This window comes from Cyprinodon tularosa, unplaced genomic scaffold, assembly GCF_016077235.1.
Source record: "Cyprinodon tularosa strain WSP-4 unplaced genomic scaffold, ASM1607723v1 ctg38, whole genome shotgun sequence".
NCBI classification, from domain to species: domain Eukaryota; kingdom Metazoa; phylum Chordata; class Actinopteri; order Cyprinodontiformes; family Cyprinodontidae; genus Cyprinodon; species Cyprinodon tularosa.
This window is the reverse complement of record NW_024039096.1, coordinates 3,548,809-3,566,439: the sequence shown is the minus strand read 5'-3', so window position 1 is coordinate 3,566,439 and position 17,631 is coordinate 3,548,809. Positions and strand designations below refer to the sequence as shown.

Here is a 17,631-nt window from a genome sequence, read left to right as displayed (position 1 = left end):
TTTAAAGTGGGATTTAAAAAAGCCAGGGGATTTATTAGAATGTCAAATAGTGCTTATATACTTAACTGCAATTGGTATTTTATAAATTCAGCCAAAAATATTTGGAAAAGCATCTGTATTTGATCCACCTGCATTAATAATATTATTGTCACTGGAGCTACGCAAAAGTCAGCAAGGAATAATCAATGGATCATTATTTATACCTGAAACTAATATGTTTGCTGTGATTTACTGAATTTAGTATTAATCAGTAAAAAAAAATTATAATTTTCATCACAATCACTGAGTCTGGGAGCGGCCATTTTTGCCCAAATATTGTAACCCCTCCCTCCTGCCATCTTCCAGCAGTGACGTCACGGTGCGGTAAGCCTAGCGCCATTCTCCCCGCTTTACAAGCGAAATCAATGGGAACTACTAGACACATCTGCAATCAACAACAATTATTGGAGAATTCCAGAGGACTTCACCATTGAAATTCACCAGAGCTATAGTGAAACTGACAATGCCCACGTGCATGGCAGCTGGATGTTGGAATACATCGGGTAAAAGTGGAAAAACAATGAGTAATTGCACCAGAAAACCCCAGATACAGCACTGGGACTTGATCAACAGCTGATACCGCACCGTGATGTCACAAACCAGTAGGTGGCAGTAGTGTTCTTTGACAAACATGGATGCCTTCAGTAAAGCACATTCACATGAAAATTACTCTTAATTAAAAATACTTATCATTTATTGAAAAGTATGTAATAATTTCATACTTAAATCATTACAGAAGTTTAAATCCTGAACATGACCGGACAAACATAATGACCCCCATGTTGCGACATTAAGATGCTTAGCAGTCTTTACAAACTCAGTGCAAATGGGATTTATGTTCTGAGCTCAAAACAAAGTTTTTAAGCAGCTGGATATTGTTTATTTCATTAATACCTACAATAACAAAACAGTACTATAGTCCGGAGCAACAAAAATAGTTTTAAGCTTTCATTTTAAAAATGTTCTAGGATATTAAAATATAAAGTAGTGCTCATAGACTTAGCTGCAATTGGGTGTTTATAGATTCAGCTAAGAATTAAGCAGTTGTGTACGCCGTTAGCAATATATAATCCTTCTTTAAAAAGAAAAATTAAGAGACCAAACTGGACCATCTCAAACAATTTATAAACCATAGCTTCTAGGGATGCACGATATTGGGATTTTGGCCGATATGCCGATATTTTAAAACTCATGTAGCCGATAACCGATATCGATACTGATGTTAAAGCTGAAGATATTGTGATATTTTAATGTATCAATATTTTTTCCCTCGTCTTTAGAAGTTTTTAGGTCTGTAAAAAAAAAGTTTTTGAGGAAGAAGAAGTAGTATTTTTTTTTTTTTTAGACTTTAGAAACTTAGAAGCTGATCAAATATCGGGTTAAATATCGGTGGGGTGGCCGATGTCCGATATTCAGTTTTAAGGACGATACCCAAAGGGTTCTGATTATATCGTGCATCCCTAATAATATTTTTGCATTTTCACCAAAAAGTAAAAAAAGTCTCCTCTTCCCCAAACATGGCCGATTAGTGATCTGCTCTAGGGATGCACGATATTGGGATTTTGGCCGATATCCGATATGCCGATATTTTAAAACTCATGTAGCCGATAACCGATATCGATAATGATGTTAAAGCTGAAGATATTGTGATATTTTAATATATCAATATTATTTCCCTCGTCTTTAGAAGTTTTTAGGTCTGTAAAAAAAAAGTTTTTGAGGAAGAAGAAGTAGTATTTTTTTTTTTTTTAGACTTTAGAAACTTAGAAGCTGATCAAATATCGGGTTAAATATCGGTGGGGTGGCCGATGTCCGATATTCAGTTTTAAGGACGATACCCAAAGGGTTCTGATTATATCGTGCATCCCTAATAATATTTTTGCATTTTCACCAAAAAGTAAAAAAAGTCTCCTCTTCCCCAAACATGGCCGATTAGTGATCTGCTCTAGGGATGCACGATATTGGGATTTTGGCCGATATCCGATATGCCGATATTTTAAAACTCATGTAGCCGATAACCGATATCGATAATGATGTTAAAGCTGGACAAAAATAAGTAGTCATTGAAAATAGCAGTTTTGTTATCCATTTCTGACACTTTGAAAAATAATATACTCAAATATATTATGGGGTGGCCGATGTCCGATATTCAGTTTTAAGGCCGATACTGATACGGGGCCGATTATATCGTGCATCCCTAATAGCTTCTATTATTAAAAGATCTAAACGTTTGTCTAAACTTAGTTATAAACTGATTTTTTTTTTTTGTGTGTCTACATATTGTTTATTAACCCACATTAACTATATGCTATTAGAAGAAAACATTATGAAGATGAGAGAGAATTAGGAGACATGAACCCTGTTTTAATCTGACCTTTTACTTTCTTTTTTTTTTACCATGTTGATGCTCGTTGTTTACGTAAATAAATATTTAAAGTAAATTTCAACTCAGCCGATTTCAGGAAGCCACTGAACATCTGTTTTTGGTCTCTTTCACGAGTTCAACAGCTTCTGATTTTACAGCCTGGCAAAGATTTGGTGCCAAGATTAAACCAGTTTCTTGAATTCACGCTGGTTCTCCAGACCTTTTTCCAACCAGCTTCTAGAACAGGGGTCACCAACCTTTTTAAGGCTGAGGGCTACTTCATGGCTACCGAGTCATAGGAAGGGCTACCAATACTGACCTATGAACTGGAGGGATCAGTGTTCACCTACAGTAAATCTCATCTGTAAAAACTCATTTTTATTCTTGTTTTATTCGTTTATTCATTTCTAATTTTCTTTTTAATATTGTCATTTTGAAACCACTGAAATATGATGAAATAGTTAACATGATGAAATAATACATAAATGATTAAAAAGAAGAGCAACAGAATAAAAAAAATTATAAACTTAACCCACTGAGTGAGTTCTTTTGTTTTCAGAAGACGAAGAGGGCACCCCATGTGGTCCTTGGGGGCCCCTTGGTGCCCGCGGGCACCGCGTTTGTGACCCCTGCTCTAGAACCATTTTCAATAAAACAAAGAAATAAAACAAATAAATGCTGATATTAAAATATAGTTTGTACAGAATTGTATGCTGCTGTGACATCATCCTCATCATCATGACTTGGACATTTTTACCATTTTGTTCTGGAGATGTGCTGTAAAACCCATTGTTTTGTTCACCCATAGGAGGCGCTGGTGTTTTCATATGGGACAGGTGGCCTACATACACTTCCACTGCATTTGGTGAGGTTCCAATAGCTGCCTGCTTTTCATGTTTGTAGCCGTACAGTATGTAGGGGAATGGCTCCAAGGTGGTCTCCATGCAATATTTGACCCCAAACTCTCCTTTTTGTTGTGGGTTTCATGTGGCACTCTCCACCATTCAACAGCAAACAATGTTTTATTTTGGAGGTGTGACTGCCAAAAGCTCTATTGACTGCTTAGTCCCAAAGACAAACTAACCTTTTTTCATTTTCTACTGATGGTCTGTTTGTTGTGCACGCTTTAATTTTTGCAGTCATGCTTTAATTTTTTTGGTGACCATTTTGTCCTTGTGTACTTGTGTTATGTTGTTGAATTGGTACATTTGCGTGCGTCTGTTTGCTGTTTTACAAGGGATGACTTAATCAAACAAGAACATGTGGCTCATTTAAATTGGCAAGTACATCTCAATAAATTAGAATATATTTAAAAAGTCAGTCCATCCAAAAACAGAAACTCATATAGATTCGTAACACACAGTGATATATCCCATTTATTGATTATTTGATTGGAAATCGAGGCTGAAATCGAAGAATGAAGAAGCTCAAAACATGAGTCTCTTGAGGTCAAGTATGATTTTGGATGATGATTTGGAGAGCCAGGTCATCTGCTGCTGTTGGACCGCTTTCAGTTTCAAAGTTGATGTTACTGTGATCGATCGGCCAGAATCTGGTCCCACCTGAACCTCACAGATAATCCATGGCAGAGGAGCCTAAGTCCAGACAACGAGCGACTCTGTCCTGCACTTTTTAGTTCCAACTCTTCTTTAAAATACCCGAAACAAATGAACTGCTCATCACTAGTAGAGCTGAATGACACGCTGATATGATAATTCAACCATCTGATTGAGGTGTACTGAAGAAGGGAGGCATCTACAAGCTAACCTGACTCCGCCAGATGGATTTGCTCCGCATATCCATCTGGAAACCTTCCATTGAAGTAATTTTGGGAAGGGGTGAAAATACTGGTTAGCTGATTGGCCTATGTTGGTGATAGACGGGCCAAATAAACCAATCAGATCAACGAAGCATATGACGTACTAACAGAGCGACAACGAAAACACAACCACAAGCCAGGCACAAGCCAATTGATAGATCAAACTGTTGCCGAAACCAGTCGGGAGAAGAGCAAAAACATCTTTTCCTCTGAGAAAAGCCTCCAGAGCAGTGTTTTGCGCTTCTTTCAGTGAAGAAATACTCTGTAATTCCGATAAAACTTGCTCGATAGCCATGCTAACGCTAGTTTCATCGGCTGAAGCCGCCATGTTCTTTAGACTGAACTGTCGCGCTTCTCGTTGCATCACACCTCAAGCCGCCTCAAAGCCAACGCTGATTGGACGTTCGTTTGGTGAACGGCTCCAAATTTTCTTTAACGGAGAGTCTCCAGACTGATCTGCAAGTGAAACCTTGAAAGCTCGCAAGATCAGGATGGTCTCATGAGGCTAACTACAAGCTGCTGGATAGTAGTTCTTGATTACTGGACTTTGGCAACCTTGATCTGTGGAGAATTAGTGCCAATACAGTCAAGCTGAAAGCTGGTAAATAAAATAATTCCTGCAAACCATGCTGCAAGCAGGGATTCTTGTTGCAAGAGTCCCAACCAAATATTAAGTCCTTATATTTTATGGCACAGCTTCGAAGTAGCAAGGAATGTATTCATTATATATTATTTCAGAAATTGAACAGTTAGTTTTCCCTATTTTAAAGCCATACTTACCAAATGTGAGAGGAATTAACTTGGATCACTTTAAGAGCTAAGAGTTTGTATTTTATACAAGTTTTTTGTCATTACACTATCACAAGTACTAAGCAACAAAATCTAAATTGACTTCCTGCAACCATAACCCATCCTCTTGGGTAACAGTAGGCTGCCATTGAGCAGAGCCTGGGTACAGTGTGGGGTTAAGGATTCCAGGCACAATGCCCTAACCACTAGGCCACACTCACAAATAGGCTTTATTTGAAATTCCAGTTTATTGAGAACTTTACTCGAATTGGCACAATAATTGTCCACAGTAAAGAGGCAAGGTATGCTAACCCTGCAACCTGCCTCTGTTTTGTCTTCCAGGGGAGCGACAACGAGTACGAGGTCGACCCAAACCGACAGAAGACGCATTCGTTCGTCAACCACTACATAAGCGACCCCACCTACTACAACTCCTGGCGCCGCCAGCAGAAGGGAATATCCCGAGCACAGGCCTACAGCTTCACCGAGTCTGAGTCGGGAGAACCAGAGCATCACGCCCCGCCTCCGCTGCCCCCTCTACCGCCGCTGCCCCCGCAGCTCAGTTCGCCCAGCCCTCAACCTCAACAGGCCCAGGGTCAACCTCAGGGTCAAGGCAACCTGTTTCGGCCCAAAGGAAGTCGGACTCCCACCCCCTCCCAGCAGTGCTCCAACCCCCCCAGCCAGCACAGCACCCTGTACAGGCCCCCCAGCAGCCTAGCCCCCGGGTCACGCGCTCCTATCGCTGGCTTCTCCTCCTTTGTGTGATAAATGCCGAAAAGGAGCAAACTTTCTCGAAGCGTTAACGCAAAATAGAACATCACGGCATGATGCCAAATCCGCCAGTTTAATCAATCACAGCAGTTTCTCGCCTCTTATAGCCTTCTGTTTTTCATTTTTACGCTTTTTTTTTTCTTCCGTTCTACTTAAACGGTGACTTTTCACAGCGCTTGTTTCTCTTTAGTGTGGAAGTGTGCCATCGTAAACTCAAGTTTTTCCTTTTACCTGTTGATAAAACACATCTGCAGTTGTATTTGTTGAACTACTTGCATGACTTTGCTTCTCATTCTTTCCTCTTTTAGTTGCTTTTTAGAAACACGTTAATCAGCAATCTCTGTACAAAGTCACAAGTCTTTGAAAACACAAAAAAAAACATTTGCTACATATATATCTATATAGATATATATAAATATATATATAACATATATATAGTGGAGAGACCTAGAAGTCAAAATTGAGCTGGTGGACATAATCTTTACAAACGGAGACTCATGAAGAGAAGAAAAGATTTGATTAGGCTCCATGTAAAAACAAAATATGAAGGATAACAAACATAACTTGTACCAAGGACACAAATCTGCATTAGTGTGGAACCAAATTGTTGGGCTGGGAGCGTGCACACATGCAGAGGTCAGAGGTGACTGTCCTGTGCCTGAGGGACTTACCATCTATGAAATAGGTGTATGTCTGTTTAAAGAATTTTTTCACGAGATTGTTGCAGCGGAAGACGGCCGCCTTGATTGAAACACTTACTTCTACCACCTGGCACCAGTTGTGACCACGCCGTTCATGGTGCCCTCCACCGTCAGCTACCAGAGCCTCCTTTTACGCTCAACAGATGGAAGTCGGCGGCGAAGGATCGAACCTTCACTGCTTTCTCTCTGCTCTTGTATAAACACATCAGTCTCGATCTGCTGAAACGCTTTGATATTCAGCCTGTGAGGGGGAGTTTTGAAACTGTGGACACTTCTGCTGAAAGCGCTTAAGTGTGATTTTGTTAAACAAAAACAAAAAAAGGGAAAAAAAGTTTTTTTGTTTTATCTCCTTGTTGCTATTTTTTTCCTGCCACTGATCACACTGCAGAAATGATCTCAAAATGAGTAAAAATGTCTTAAATTAAGGGTATTTACCCTCAATTTGAGCAGTTAAATAAGATGATTTACCAATGGAATTAGTATTTTTACTCTTAAAATAAGACATCTAGATAAAATGCACTTGAAATAAGACAAAGCAATTGTTTTTTCTTATTTTAAGTGTAAATTGTCTTGTTCCATTGGCAAAGTGTCTCACTTAAATCCTTAATTCAAGAATAAATGCACTTATTTTAAGAAGAAATTACTTATTTAGATGTCATTTTTTTGCAGTGCACCATCGCTGTGCAGCGCCGAGCCTGTTCAACAGATGATGTCATCAATTTGCCTCACTTCTCTTCTTTAAGTGTATTCAACTACTCTCTGCTATCCAGGTGTGACCTTGCTCTAACGCGTACGTGTGCATGGGCGTGTGTGAATGATTACACTTTGTGTACGTCAAGCTTTACAGATCATTCACTGTAAGTATGTGTATAAACGGATCGTCCTGCAGCAGCTTTAAACCTGCCTGGAGTTATGCCACAGAGGGGCTGGCAACGTCCGACCGCTCACGAGGCGAACTTACAACGCTATGGTGAAAATTCAGTGATGTGTTTCTAGTTACCACAGTTCAGATACAGAAAAGACGTCATCTACTTGTTCCCTTAAGGTTTTATTTCAATTTTTCTTTATGTGGAGTGACTTCATTGTACGCAACAAAAGCTTATCACGCAGAATCTGAATGAATATATTATCACAGTACATTTCTGAAATAAATTATTTTTCAATGTTAGTCCGTCTGGTTTTAAGTTTACCACATTAGGAAAATATGGAAGACAAGGACTGCCAAAATCTGATGCAACAATATATAAATGGCTAAAAAATAAATGGAGGACAAAACAAAAAAAATGCAGCAAAATTAAAAATCTTTTTGTTTTTGATACCCAGAATGTGTGATAAATTAAATTTCAATGTTCATATGTATATGTATATTTATTTATTTATTTTGAAGGATAGACCTTGCAAAGGTGTTGGGGGTTTTTATTGGTTTTGCATCATTTCAAGTGTTGTGTTTCCTTGATGTTCCTTTTAATATCCTGGCTTTTTTTTTGTTTGGAGAAAGATTTCCGTAAGGCTTCAAAACAATTATGGTCCAATATCCGGCTTTCCAGGAGGGGGAAGCAGTGCAGTACCAACACTATTTATAGTGGGGGTGGTGTGCTGCTGACCTCGACTTGGGATGTCGTGTTTCGGTCAGCCAAATACCACCAACACATCATCCATTAAGGAAGCAGAGCCTGGGGGTTCTGGGTCAGGTTCTCCCATCACTGGTGCTGAGGTCACTGAGGTGGTTAAAAAGCTCCTCGGTGGCAAGGCCCCAGGAGTGGATGAGATTCGCCCTGAGTACCTTAAGGCTCTGGATGTTGTGGGGCGGTGTTGGTTAAAGCGACTCTGCAACATTGCATGGACATCGGGGACAGTTCCCCTGGATTGGCAGACTGGGGTGGTGGTCCCCCTATTTACCCGGAGGGTCTGTTCCAGCTACAGAGGAATCACACTCTTAAGCCTCCCTGGTAAGGTATTTTCCAGGGTTCTGGAAACGAGGGTCCGTCGGATAGTCGAAACTCGGATTCAGGAGGAGCAGTGTGGTTTCATTCCTGGTGGAACACTGGATCAGCTGGAAAAGGGTAGAGTGTCTTCTCCAGGTTGGGGAGGATCTACTGCCCCTAGTGGAGGAGTTTAAGTATCTTGGGGTCTTGTTCATGAATGAGGGTAAGATGGAGCGGGAGATCGACAGGTGGATTGGTGCGGCGTCTTCTGTGAAGCGTTCGCTGTACCGGTCTGTTGTGATGAAGAGAGAGCTGGGCCAAAAAGCAAAGCTCTCGATTTACCAGTCGATCTACGTTCTTACCCTCATCTATGGTCATGAGCTTTGGGTCATGACGGTCCCAAATACAAGCGGCTGAAATGAGTTTTCTCCGTAGTGTGTCTGGGCTCTCCATTAGAGATAGGGTGAGGAGCTCAGTCATTCAGGGAGGACTCAGAGTAGAGCCGCTGCTCCTCCACATCAAAGGAGCCAGTTGAGGTGGCTCAGGCATCTGGTTAGGATGCCTCCTGGACGTCTCCCTGGTGAGGTGTTCCAGCCATGTCCCACCGGGAGGAGGCCCAGGGGGAGACCCAGGACACCCTGCAGGGACTATGTTTCCCGGCTGGGGTGGGAACGCCTTGGGATTCCCCCGGAGGAGCTGGACCAAGTGGCTGGAGAAAGGGACGCCTGGGCCTCGCTACTGAAGCTGCTACCCCCACGACCCGACCCCGGATAAGCAGAAGATGGATGGATGGCCATATATAACTCTATATATGTTTATATGTATATGCATATGTATAACTATAGATCTCATACAAATAAGTGAGTTATGGATGAGTCTGAATTAGCTAAAACAACGGAATTTACTGTTTGCATAAACACGATAACCTTAATTAGAAGTAAAAAAGAGGTAAGTTAAATGGAAGCACTGAAGCAGTGCATTTAAAAAGCAATGCACAATGCAAAAATCATTGAGTTCAGTGCTCTACCAAATACATGTTAACCTCATAATTACAGCAAGATGTGAGCAAAAAGCAATAAAAAAGATTTTTATCAAACTACTATCAACACTGTCACGATGGACAAAAATGCATGTGGTGGTATCAGCAGTTTTATTTACATTTTTGTTGAATGTATTTGATTGTAGGCCTATACACAGATATTTATACAGGTAGATTACCTGCACACTATAGCTTTAGAAGCTAACAAATTAGCTTGTGACATGAAGTAGACATTTGTATACTTCAGTACTCCAGTTGAAGGGGGATGGCGTCCCCTTTCTAAAAAAATCCTAACATCAACCCCATTCTTAAATCACCATCCTCCCATACCATCCCCTGTGACATTTTATTACTAAATGTGTAAAGTTTCTACAATATATTAGCAGTAAGGGCAATAAAATTGTCCTTTCAACATTTGGCAGGCTGTGGGCTTATGAGTGGCCTGAGAAAAATAAATAAAATCAAAGTGACCGACCATGTCTGTGAAGCTGACCCCAGTGGGGAATTTGTCCTCTGCATTTTTCCCTAAATATGTAGGAGCAGTGTCAGCCATGCCAGTCCAGGGACTGACTGCAGTTCTTCTGTAAGGTGCCTTGTTCAACGTCAATGCATAGTGCTTTAGGTTAATAGACTATATTAATTAGGCTATGTATGCTTCTAAAAAAAAAAAAATCCACCATCACCCTTCTTTTTTTCCAACTGGACTACAGACTATTAGTTGTACACTCCAAACATCAGACTATAGAGTTATTACTATTAGCTAATATTGATAACTATTGGCTAATAGCAATAACTTGGGCTGCTCAGTGGGGCAGTGGGGAGCACTGCTGCCGGAGCAAGAAGGTTCAGGGTTCGATTTCCAGCTCAGGGTCTTTCTGCATGGAGTTTGCATGTTCTCCCCATGCATGCATGGGTTCTCTCCGGGTGCTCCGGCTTCCTCCCACAGTCCAAAAACATGACTGTTAAATGAATAGTACACCCAAAACATGATTAGCCTTCATTTTCTACTCACCCCCATGCTGAACAACACTCTTGAGTACTTTTTTGATATCTCAAATGCATCTGGAGATCTGGGAGGCTTCTTTCTGTCTGCTGACATTCAAATAATGGAGGTCTATGGTGCCCGTATTCCAAGTGTCCTGAGTGGGTAGCATCCAGAATTTACTCGAAACAAAGTCATTTAGAATGTTTTTAGAGCATAAACAGTAGTGTATAGGACTTCCTAAAAGCGCGCGCCTGCGAGTTCACGAGCCTACGGAAACTGCGGCAGACGAAAGTGCGCATTCAGCGTCTGCTCTTGATAATGCAAGCGTAGAAGAAGAAATGTGCTGTTTACCTGTGGAAAGAAAGAAACAACGAAAGAAAAATGTCTGAGGACTTCAGTGTTGAGGAAGAGCATGAGTTCTTTGCCGAGCTGAATGCGCACTTTCATCTGGTTTGGTCTGCCGCGGTTTCCGTAGGCCTCCATTATTTGAATGTCAGCAGACAGCAAGAAGCCTCCCAGATCTCCAGATGCATTTGAGATATCAAAAAAGTACTCCAGAGTGTTGTTCAGCATGGGGGTGAGTAGAAAATGAAGGCTAATCGTGTTTTGGGTGTACTATTCCTTTAAGTTAAATGGCTTCTCTAAATTCTCCTTAGGAGTGATAGTGGTCATGAATAGTTGTTTGTCCTGTTTCTCTCTGTGTTGCCCTGCGATGGACTAGCGAGATTGGAAACAGCACCCCTTGTGACCCCGCTTGGGATAAGTGTGACGGAAGATGGATGGATAAAAGAAAGCCATACAAAAATTTGAAAAAGAAAAACTAGCCTTGTCCATGCTGCTGATACACCCTGCTCACACTCAAATACAGCAGTGGCAGCATCAGAGTGTGGGATGCATTTCTTCAGCAGCAGCAGCAGAGAGGCAGGTCAAAGTTTACAGAAAGAAGCTAAATGGCTATAAATTAAGAACATTTCAGAGATTCCTTGAGACTGGGATAAAAATAGATGTTCACCTTTCAGGAGGATAAAGACCCGACTGATAAAACAGAATTCCTCGGATGGAGTCCAGATATCTACATCCAGTTACATCTTTAGGGTTTTTTTTTTCCAGACTTGCAGGAATCTTAGACTTTTGCGAAATAGTACAGTAGTACGCCCCTAACTTGCAGCTGTTGGTGCAGAAAAGGGATTCCAAAAAACAATGACTAAGCAGAACAGCTGGGGTAAAAATGTCCTGTATTTCGATCAATCAAGTACGGAAATGCCAATAAAATCTGAACGAGTATGAGACATGATGAGGTGTCTTGTCTGTGCATGCATTTGATCTATTTATAGCTGACTAGTTGATCAAATGCAACCTGAGCATTTACTTTTACTCAAGGCAGCATTAAAAAGGATTTTACAGATGATGTAAAATCCTTTTATCTAGTTACAATTGTCCCTCTTGACTTGTTCTGTGCTCCTAACTCCTCAGTTCTTTAAAACTTCCTTTATTTGGGATTCTAACCCTTCTGAAAGCAAGTTAGACACCATCCCTCCTTTTATGAGGTAGAAAGAATGTCTTAAACATCTTATATTATGGGAAGGCTCAACATGCACATGTAAATCAAAGACACAGGCAGAGCGTCAGATGCTGCTAGATGCTAATTGGATCACATTCAGTCACTTGATCCACGGCTAACCCGCTAAACACACAGGCATGAGAAGAGAGGAGATTAGACGGGATAGGATGGAACAGGGAATTGGAATGAGAGCTTCCAGAACACTAATCCCCTTTTTTTCAAAACACATGGGAAATTTCTCTCTGACTGTAGAATTGTACACGGGAGGTTCCACTTGCAGAAATTATTCATTTTTCTCTGTTTCTACCCCCTTTAGAAAAAAACATGGGAGACAAAAAGAGGAAAAAGGCACTGGTGGTGTTTCTTCTAGCCCAGGGAATAAATAACACCGATGAACTTTAAGAACCATTTAATTGCCTCATTTGTCCTTTTCACTTATGGTGGTTTGGGGATTTAAAAAAGATATACATGTATTCGGATAAAGGATACTAATTAGTGTAATAAGTCCCTCCCTTTGCCTTTCTAACGTACTGTTAGCAGTTTAAATTGGTTTCGGACTAAATCTGCATGATGGCATAATTGTTTCCAACTTTTGGTTTATTTCTATAGCACCAATTGACAATACATGTCATTTTAAGGCACTTTCCAGTTCACCAGATCATCCGGTCAAATTGATACAAAGTTTTCTATCTAAGGAAAACCAGTTGACTGCATCGATTCGTTGAGTCGAAGACAATCCCTCACACTAAGCATGCTTGTAGCGACAGTGGAGAGAAAAAACTCCCTTTTAACAGGAAGAAACCACCAACAGAACCAGGCTCAGTGTGAGCGGCCATCTGCTGAGGCCAACTGGGGTTCAAGGAGACAGAAGCAGACATAGAAAAAGAAGCATAGATACAAAAGGCAACTGTCAACCAGCTCCACAGGCGGCCCCGTCCAGGAAACACACAGCCAGGCAGACAAGCTCCGAGCCAGCTCCCATGTCAGAGGATGAAGAGAGCACATCCAGTTAGTCACAGAGAAACAGGACTACACTGAAAAACAGGCCGATCTCCAACATCTACACTGCAAAAATGATCTAGAAATAAGTAAAGATTTCTTTAATTAAGTGTATTTACCCTTAATTTAAGTAGGTAAGTAATAGGATTTGCCAATTGAATGAGTATTTTTACTCTTAAAATAAGACAGTTAGATAAAATTCACTTGTAATAAGACAATGCAATTGTTTTTTCTTACTTTAAATGTAAATGATCTTGTTCCATTGGCAAAGTGTCTCACTTACCTCCTCAATTCAAGAAAAAATGCACTTATTTTAAGAAAGAATTACTTATTAAGATTAAAATTTTTTGCAGTGTAGAAACAAAGGTGTTGCAGCGCAGCCAACACCTCTCTGCAGGGTGATGGAGAGAAGCCTCTCTTTCACTGTTCACATTCACTGGAATATAGTTTCTACGAAAAAAAGAAGGTATATCAGGGATTTAAGGCAACTTAAAACTGTGAAAATATAGAAATGCTTACCTTTTTCTTTTTTTTTTGTCTTGTTCTGACCCCATCTGACAGGTTTTCATTAAAAACAAAACAAAATCCCCGAATATAAAATGTCTTAGTGTAGCATTGCCATGCTATGTGCAAAGCAGTTGGAACGAGAAAACACTAAGGAAGCAATAAAGAATAGTAAAAAATAAAAAAGCCTGCTTCCTGCAGCGACACCATCAAAGTTTTGTTCCGGTCTGGAAACACAGCACTGTTCTCAAAGACACAGTAAATCCCCATAAAATGTTGCCCCACTAATTGGCTCATCATTTATAAGACCTATAATGATACATTTACATGTGGGAAAAATCTTTGTTTGATAGATGGTTGGGGAACAGAGACGTAATGAGTTGGGTTAAGGTTCACACCTGATGACCAGATGGTTGCTTTAAACGCTTCAGCTCATGCTGGTTTAAAAGAGTCTTTGTGTTTTTTTACACACTATATGTAATAATCCGTGTATCATTCGTTCTTTCTATTTTCAATTGTCAATCAAAAAACAAAAAATAAAAAATTGACTGGTTATTTTGTTTTTTGTTTTTTATGGTTAAACCAAAAACGAAAAAAGGATTTGTTTTTCATATATCAATTCTAAGCTCAGATCTAGAATACGAAATGGAAAAACGGACAGCAACGCAGAATTTGATTTTAATATTTAATCGGTACAGTTTACATGACCCGGAAGTTTGGTGGAGCTTTAGCTAAAAAAAACAATTGGCTTACCCCCATAGATATCCATAATAAAGGCTTTATTATGGATATCTATGCTTACCCCCACCACGTTCGATCAAGCTGCACCAGATAAGGCAGTCGGACCTATCAGCCATGGACAGTTACGGTCGAGGATCCAAGCGTGTGACTCTTAAGGAGGAGGACATGACAACGGAGAAAATCAGCAGGATTTTCCAGGTATAACTTTTTTCTTGAAACTTTTCTGTGCACTGTACTTTTAACTAGCAACAACAAACAGCGTTCTAGCGTCGCCATGGTAGCCACTTCATCACCCCACTGCCTCGCAAAGAGCTATTTCCGGGTCACGTAAACTGTACCGATTAAATATTAAAATCAAATTCTGCGTTTTTCCATTTCGTATTCTTGATCTGAGCTTAGAATTGATATATGAAAAACAAATCCTTTTTTCGTTTTTGGTTTAACCATAAAAAACAAAAAACAAAATAACCAGTCAATTTTTTATTTTTTGTTTTTTGATTGACAATTGAAAATAGAAAGAACGAATGATACACGGATTTGTAATAATTATGATAGCCTTGAGATAAAAAAAACAACAAAAAAAAACATTACATCTCAAAAATAGCAGAGATTATTTCTCTCCTTCTTAGTGCAACAGATAATTTGGGATTTTTAATACAGTTTAATTTTACAGTCCCTTGAAAACAAATGGATTCCCTTTAAAGCCTTTTTACTGTCCCACCAAATCTGATCTCCATACATATTTCCATCAGGTTTAACCAAACTTCTTTGCCCCTTTTGCAAAAACACCTCCCCACAGCGTGATGCTGCCACCACCGTATTTAACCATGGTGTAAAATGTTGAGCAATACTAGTGCTTTTTAGCACAGATTATTTTGAAAGTAGGGATTAGCAGCTTCTATGTCATGTGCTGCTGTGGCTTCTTTTAGCTGAAAACAACAACCTAGCTTTTATTTTTCTATTCCTTTTACTGTACTTCTGGAAATATTTTTAAACTCCACTGGGAAACCAAACATGGGTCCAAAAAACCTTCATCCGACCAGATTAACTTTGATTTTTCTGTGCTACACATAGTAGTGATATTTCTGGTTTTAAATTAAAAGCCTGTCTTTGTTTTTAGCATGGGTGGTTCTAGAAACGGAAAGAAAGGGGCCTGTGTCCCCGTAGAACTGGTCTTGGCCCCTGTTACTGCCCCTGCACTGAAACCATACCCTGCAAAATTTAAATATAAGCAAAGGTGGGTAGATTACCCAAATATTTTACCTAAGTAAATGTTACACTACATCATAATATTTTTACTAAAGTAAAAATAAAAAGTAGCCTTTAAAGAAATTCCAAAAAACAACAATCCACTGGACTTTGTTTTTCAGGTTTGGAGGAAAGACTCATTAACTTTGACAGATCATCTTATCAACCTGTTAAAATTAAAGGAAATACAGTTTTAACATTTTAAAATCATTTCTTTGCGGTGTAATAATATTGAATAGGTTATGATAATATACACTGACAGTATCGTCTGTCAAGTGGGGGCGGAGGTTTGACAGGATCCAAATGCAGACACAGAAGCTGAAGCTGGTTTCTTGCAATATTTCATTAAGCAAAAGTTTAACAGAAGCAAAAATCCAAAACATAAATCCACAAAACGACAAACGAGCAAAGAGTTGTCATAAAATACATCTTGTTTCTCGTAATTTTAGGACTTTATTCTCATTTTACAACTTAATTCTCATAATTTTACAACTTAATTCTCATAATTTTTCTACTTTATTCTCATCATTTTACAACTTTCTTTTCGTACGGTAATGTTACAACTTTATTCTCTTAATTTTACAACTTAATTCTCATAATTTTTCTACTTTATTCTCTTAATTTTACAACTTTATTCTCATAATTTTTCTAATTTATTCTCATCATTTTACAACTTTATTCTCTTAATTTTAAGACTTTATTCTGATAATTTTACAACTTAATTCTCATAATTTTATAACTTTATTCTCTTAATTTTACGACTTTATTCTCATAATTTTACGACTTTATTCTCATAATTTTACAACTTAATTCTCATAATTTTACGACTTTATTCTCATCATTTTATAACTTTATTCTCTTAATTTTACGACTTTATTCTGATAATTTTTCTACTTTATTCTCATAATTTTACGACTTTGTTCTCATCATTTTACGACTTTATTCTCATAATTTTACAACTTAATTCTCATAATTTTACAACTTTATTCTCATAATTTTTCTACTTTATTCTCATCATTTTACAACTTTATTCTCTTAATTTTACGACTTTATTCTGATAATTTTACAACTTAATTCTCATAATTTTATAACTTTATTCTCTTAATTTTTCTACTTTATTCACATCATTTTACAACTTTATTCTCATAATTTTTCTATTTTATTCTCATCATTTTACAACTTTCTTTTCGTACGGTAATGTTACAACTTTATTCTCTTAATTTTACAACTTAATTCTCATAATTTTATAACTTTATTCTCTTAATTTTTCTACTTTATTCTCACCATTTTACAACTTTCTTTTCGTACGGTAATGTTACAACTTTATTCTATTAATTTTACAACTTAATTCTCATAATTTTACAACTTTATTCTCAAAGATTTTCTACTTTATTCTCTTAATTTTACAACTTTATTCTCATAATTTTTCTACTTTATTCTCATAATTTTACAACTTTATTCTCTTAATTTTACGACTTTATTCTGATAATTTTACAACTTAATTCTCATAATTTTATAACTTTATTCTCTTAATTTTACGACTTTATTCTCTTAATTTTACAACTTTATTCTCATCATTTTACAACTTTATTCTCTTAATTTTACGACTTTATTCTGATAATTTTACAACTTTATTCTCTTAATTTCACAACTTTATTCTCATCATTTTCCAACTTTATTCTCTTAATTTTATGACTTTATTCTCATAATTTTACAACTTAATTCTCATAATTTTATAACTTATTCTCATAATTTTACAACTTAATTCTCATAATTTTATAACTTTATTCTCGTAATTTTACGACTTTATTCTCATAATTTTACGACTTTATTCTGATCATTTTCCAACTTTATTCTCTTAATTTTACAACTTTATTCTCATAATTTTACGACTTTATTCTCATAATTTTACAACTTAATTCTCATAATTTTACGACTTTATTCTCATCATTTTATAACTTTATTCTCTTAATTTTACGACTTTATTCTGATAATTTTTCTACTTTATTCTCATAATTTTACGACTTTGTTCTCATCATTTTACGACTTTATTCTCATAATTTTACAACTTAATTCTCAAAATTTTATAACTTTATTCTCTTAATTTTTCTACTTTATTCTCATCATTTTACAACTTTCTTTTCG

General features: G+C 37.9%; 1 protein-coding gene and 1 long non-coding RNA gene across 5 annotated transcripts in view; one reads left to right on the top strand and one right to left on the bottom strand.

Moving 5' to 3' along the window:
* sdk2b (sidekick cell adhesion molecule 2b) overlaps positions 1-6,791 on the top strand; it is a 178,906-nt gene extending 172,115 nt beyond the window's left edge. For 2 of the 4 annotated variants that reach the window (XM_038296878.1, XM_038296877.1), the window contains exons 41-42: positions 3,213-3,269; positions 5,355-6,791. In XM_038296878.1, the coding sequence (XP_038152806.1) occupies positions 3,213-3,269; positions 5,355-5,777 (480 nt within the window). In that variant the 3' untranslated portion in view covers positions 5,778-6,791. The remainder of the gene's footprint in view (positions 1-3,212; positions 3,270-5,354) is intronic. The other 2 variants (XM_038296880.1, XM_038296879.1) reach the window with 1 other exon arrangement.
* LOC119791045 overlaps positions 1-17,631 on the bottom strand; it is a 47,923-nt gene that overhangs the window by 28,699 nt on the left and 1,593 nt on the right. The gene's annotated exons all lie outside the window — the stretch shown is intronic.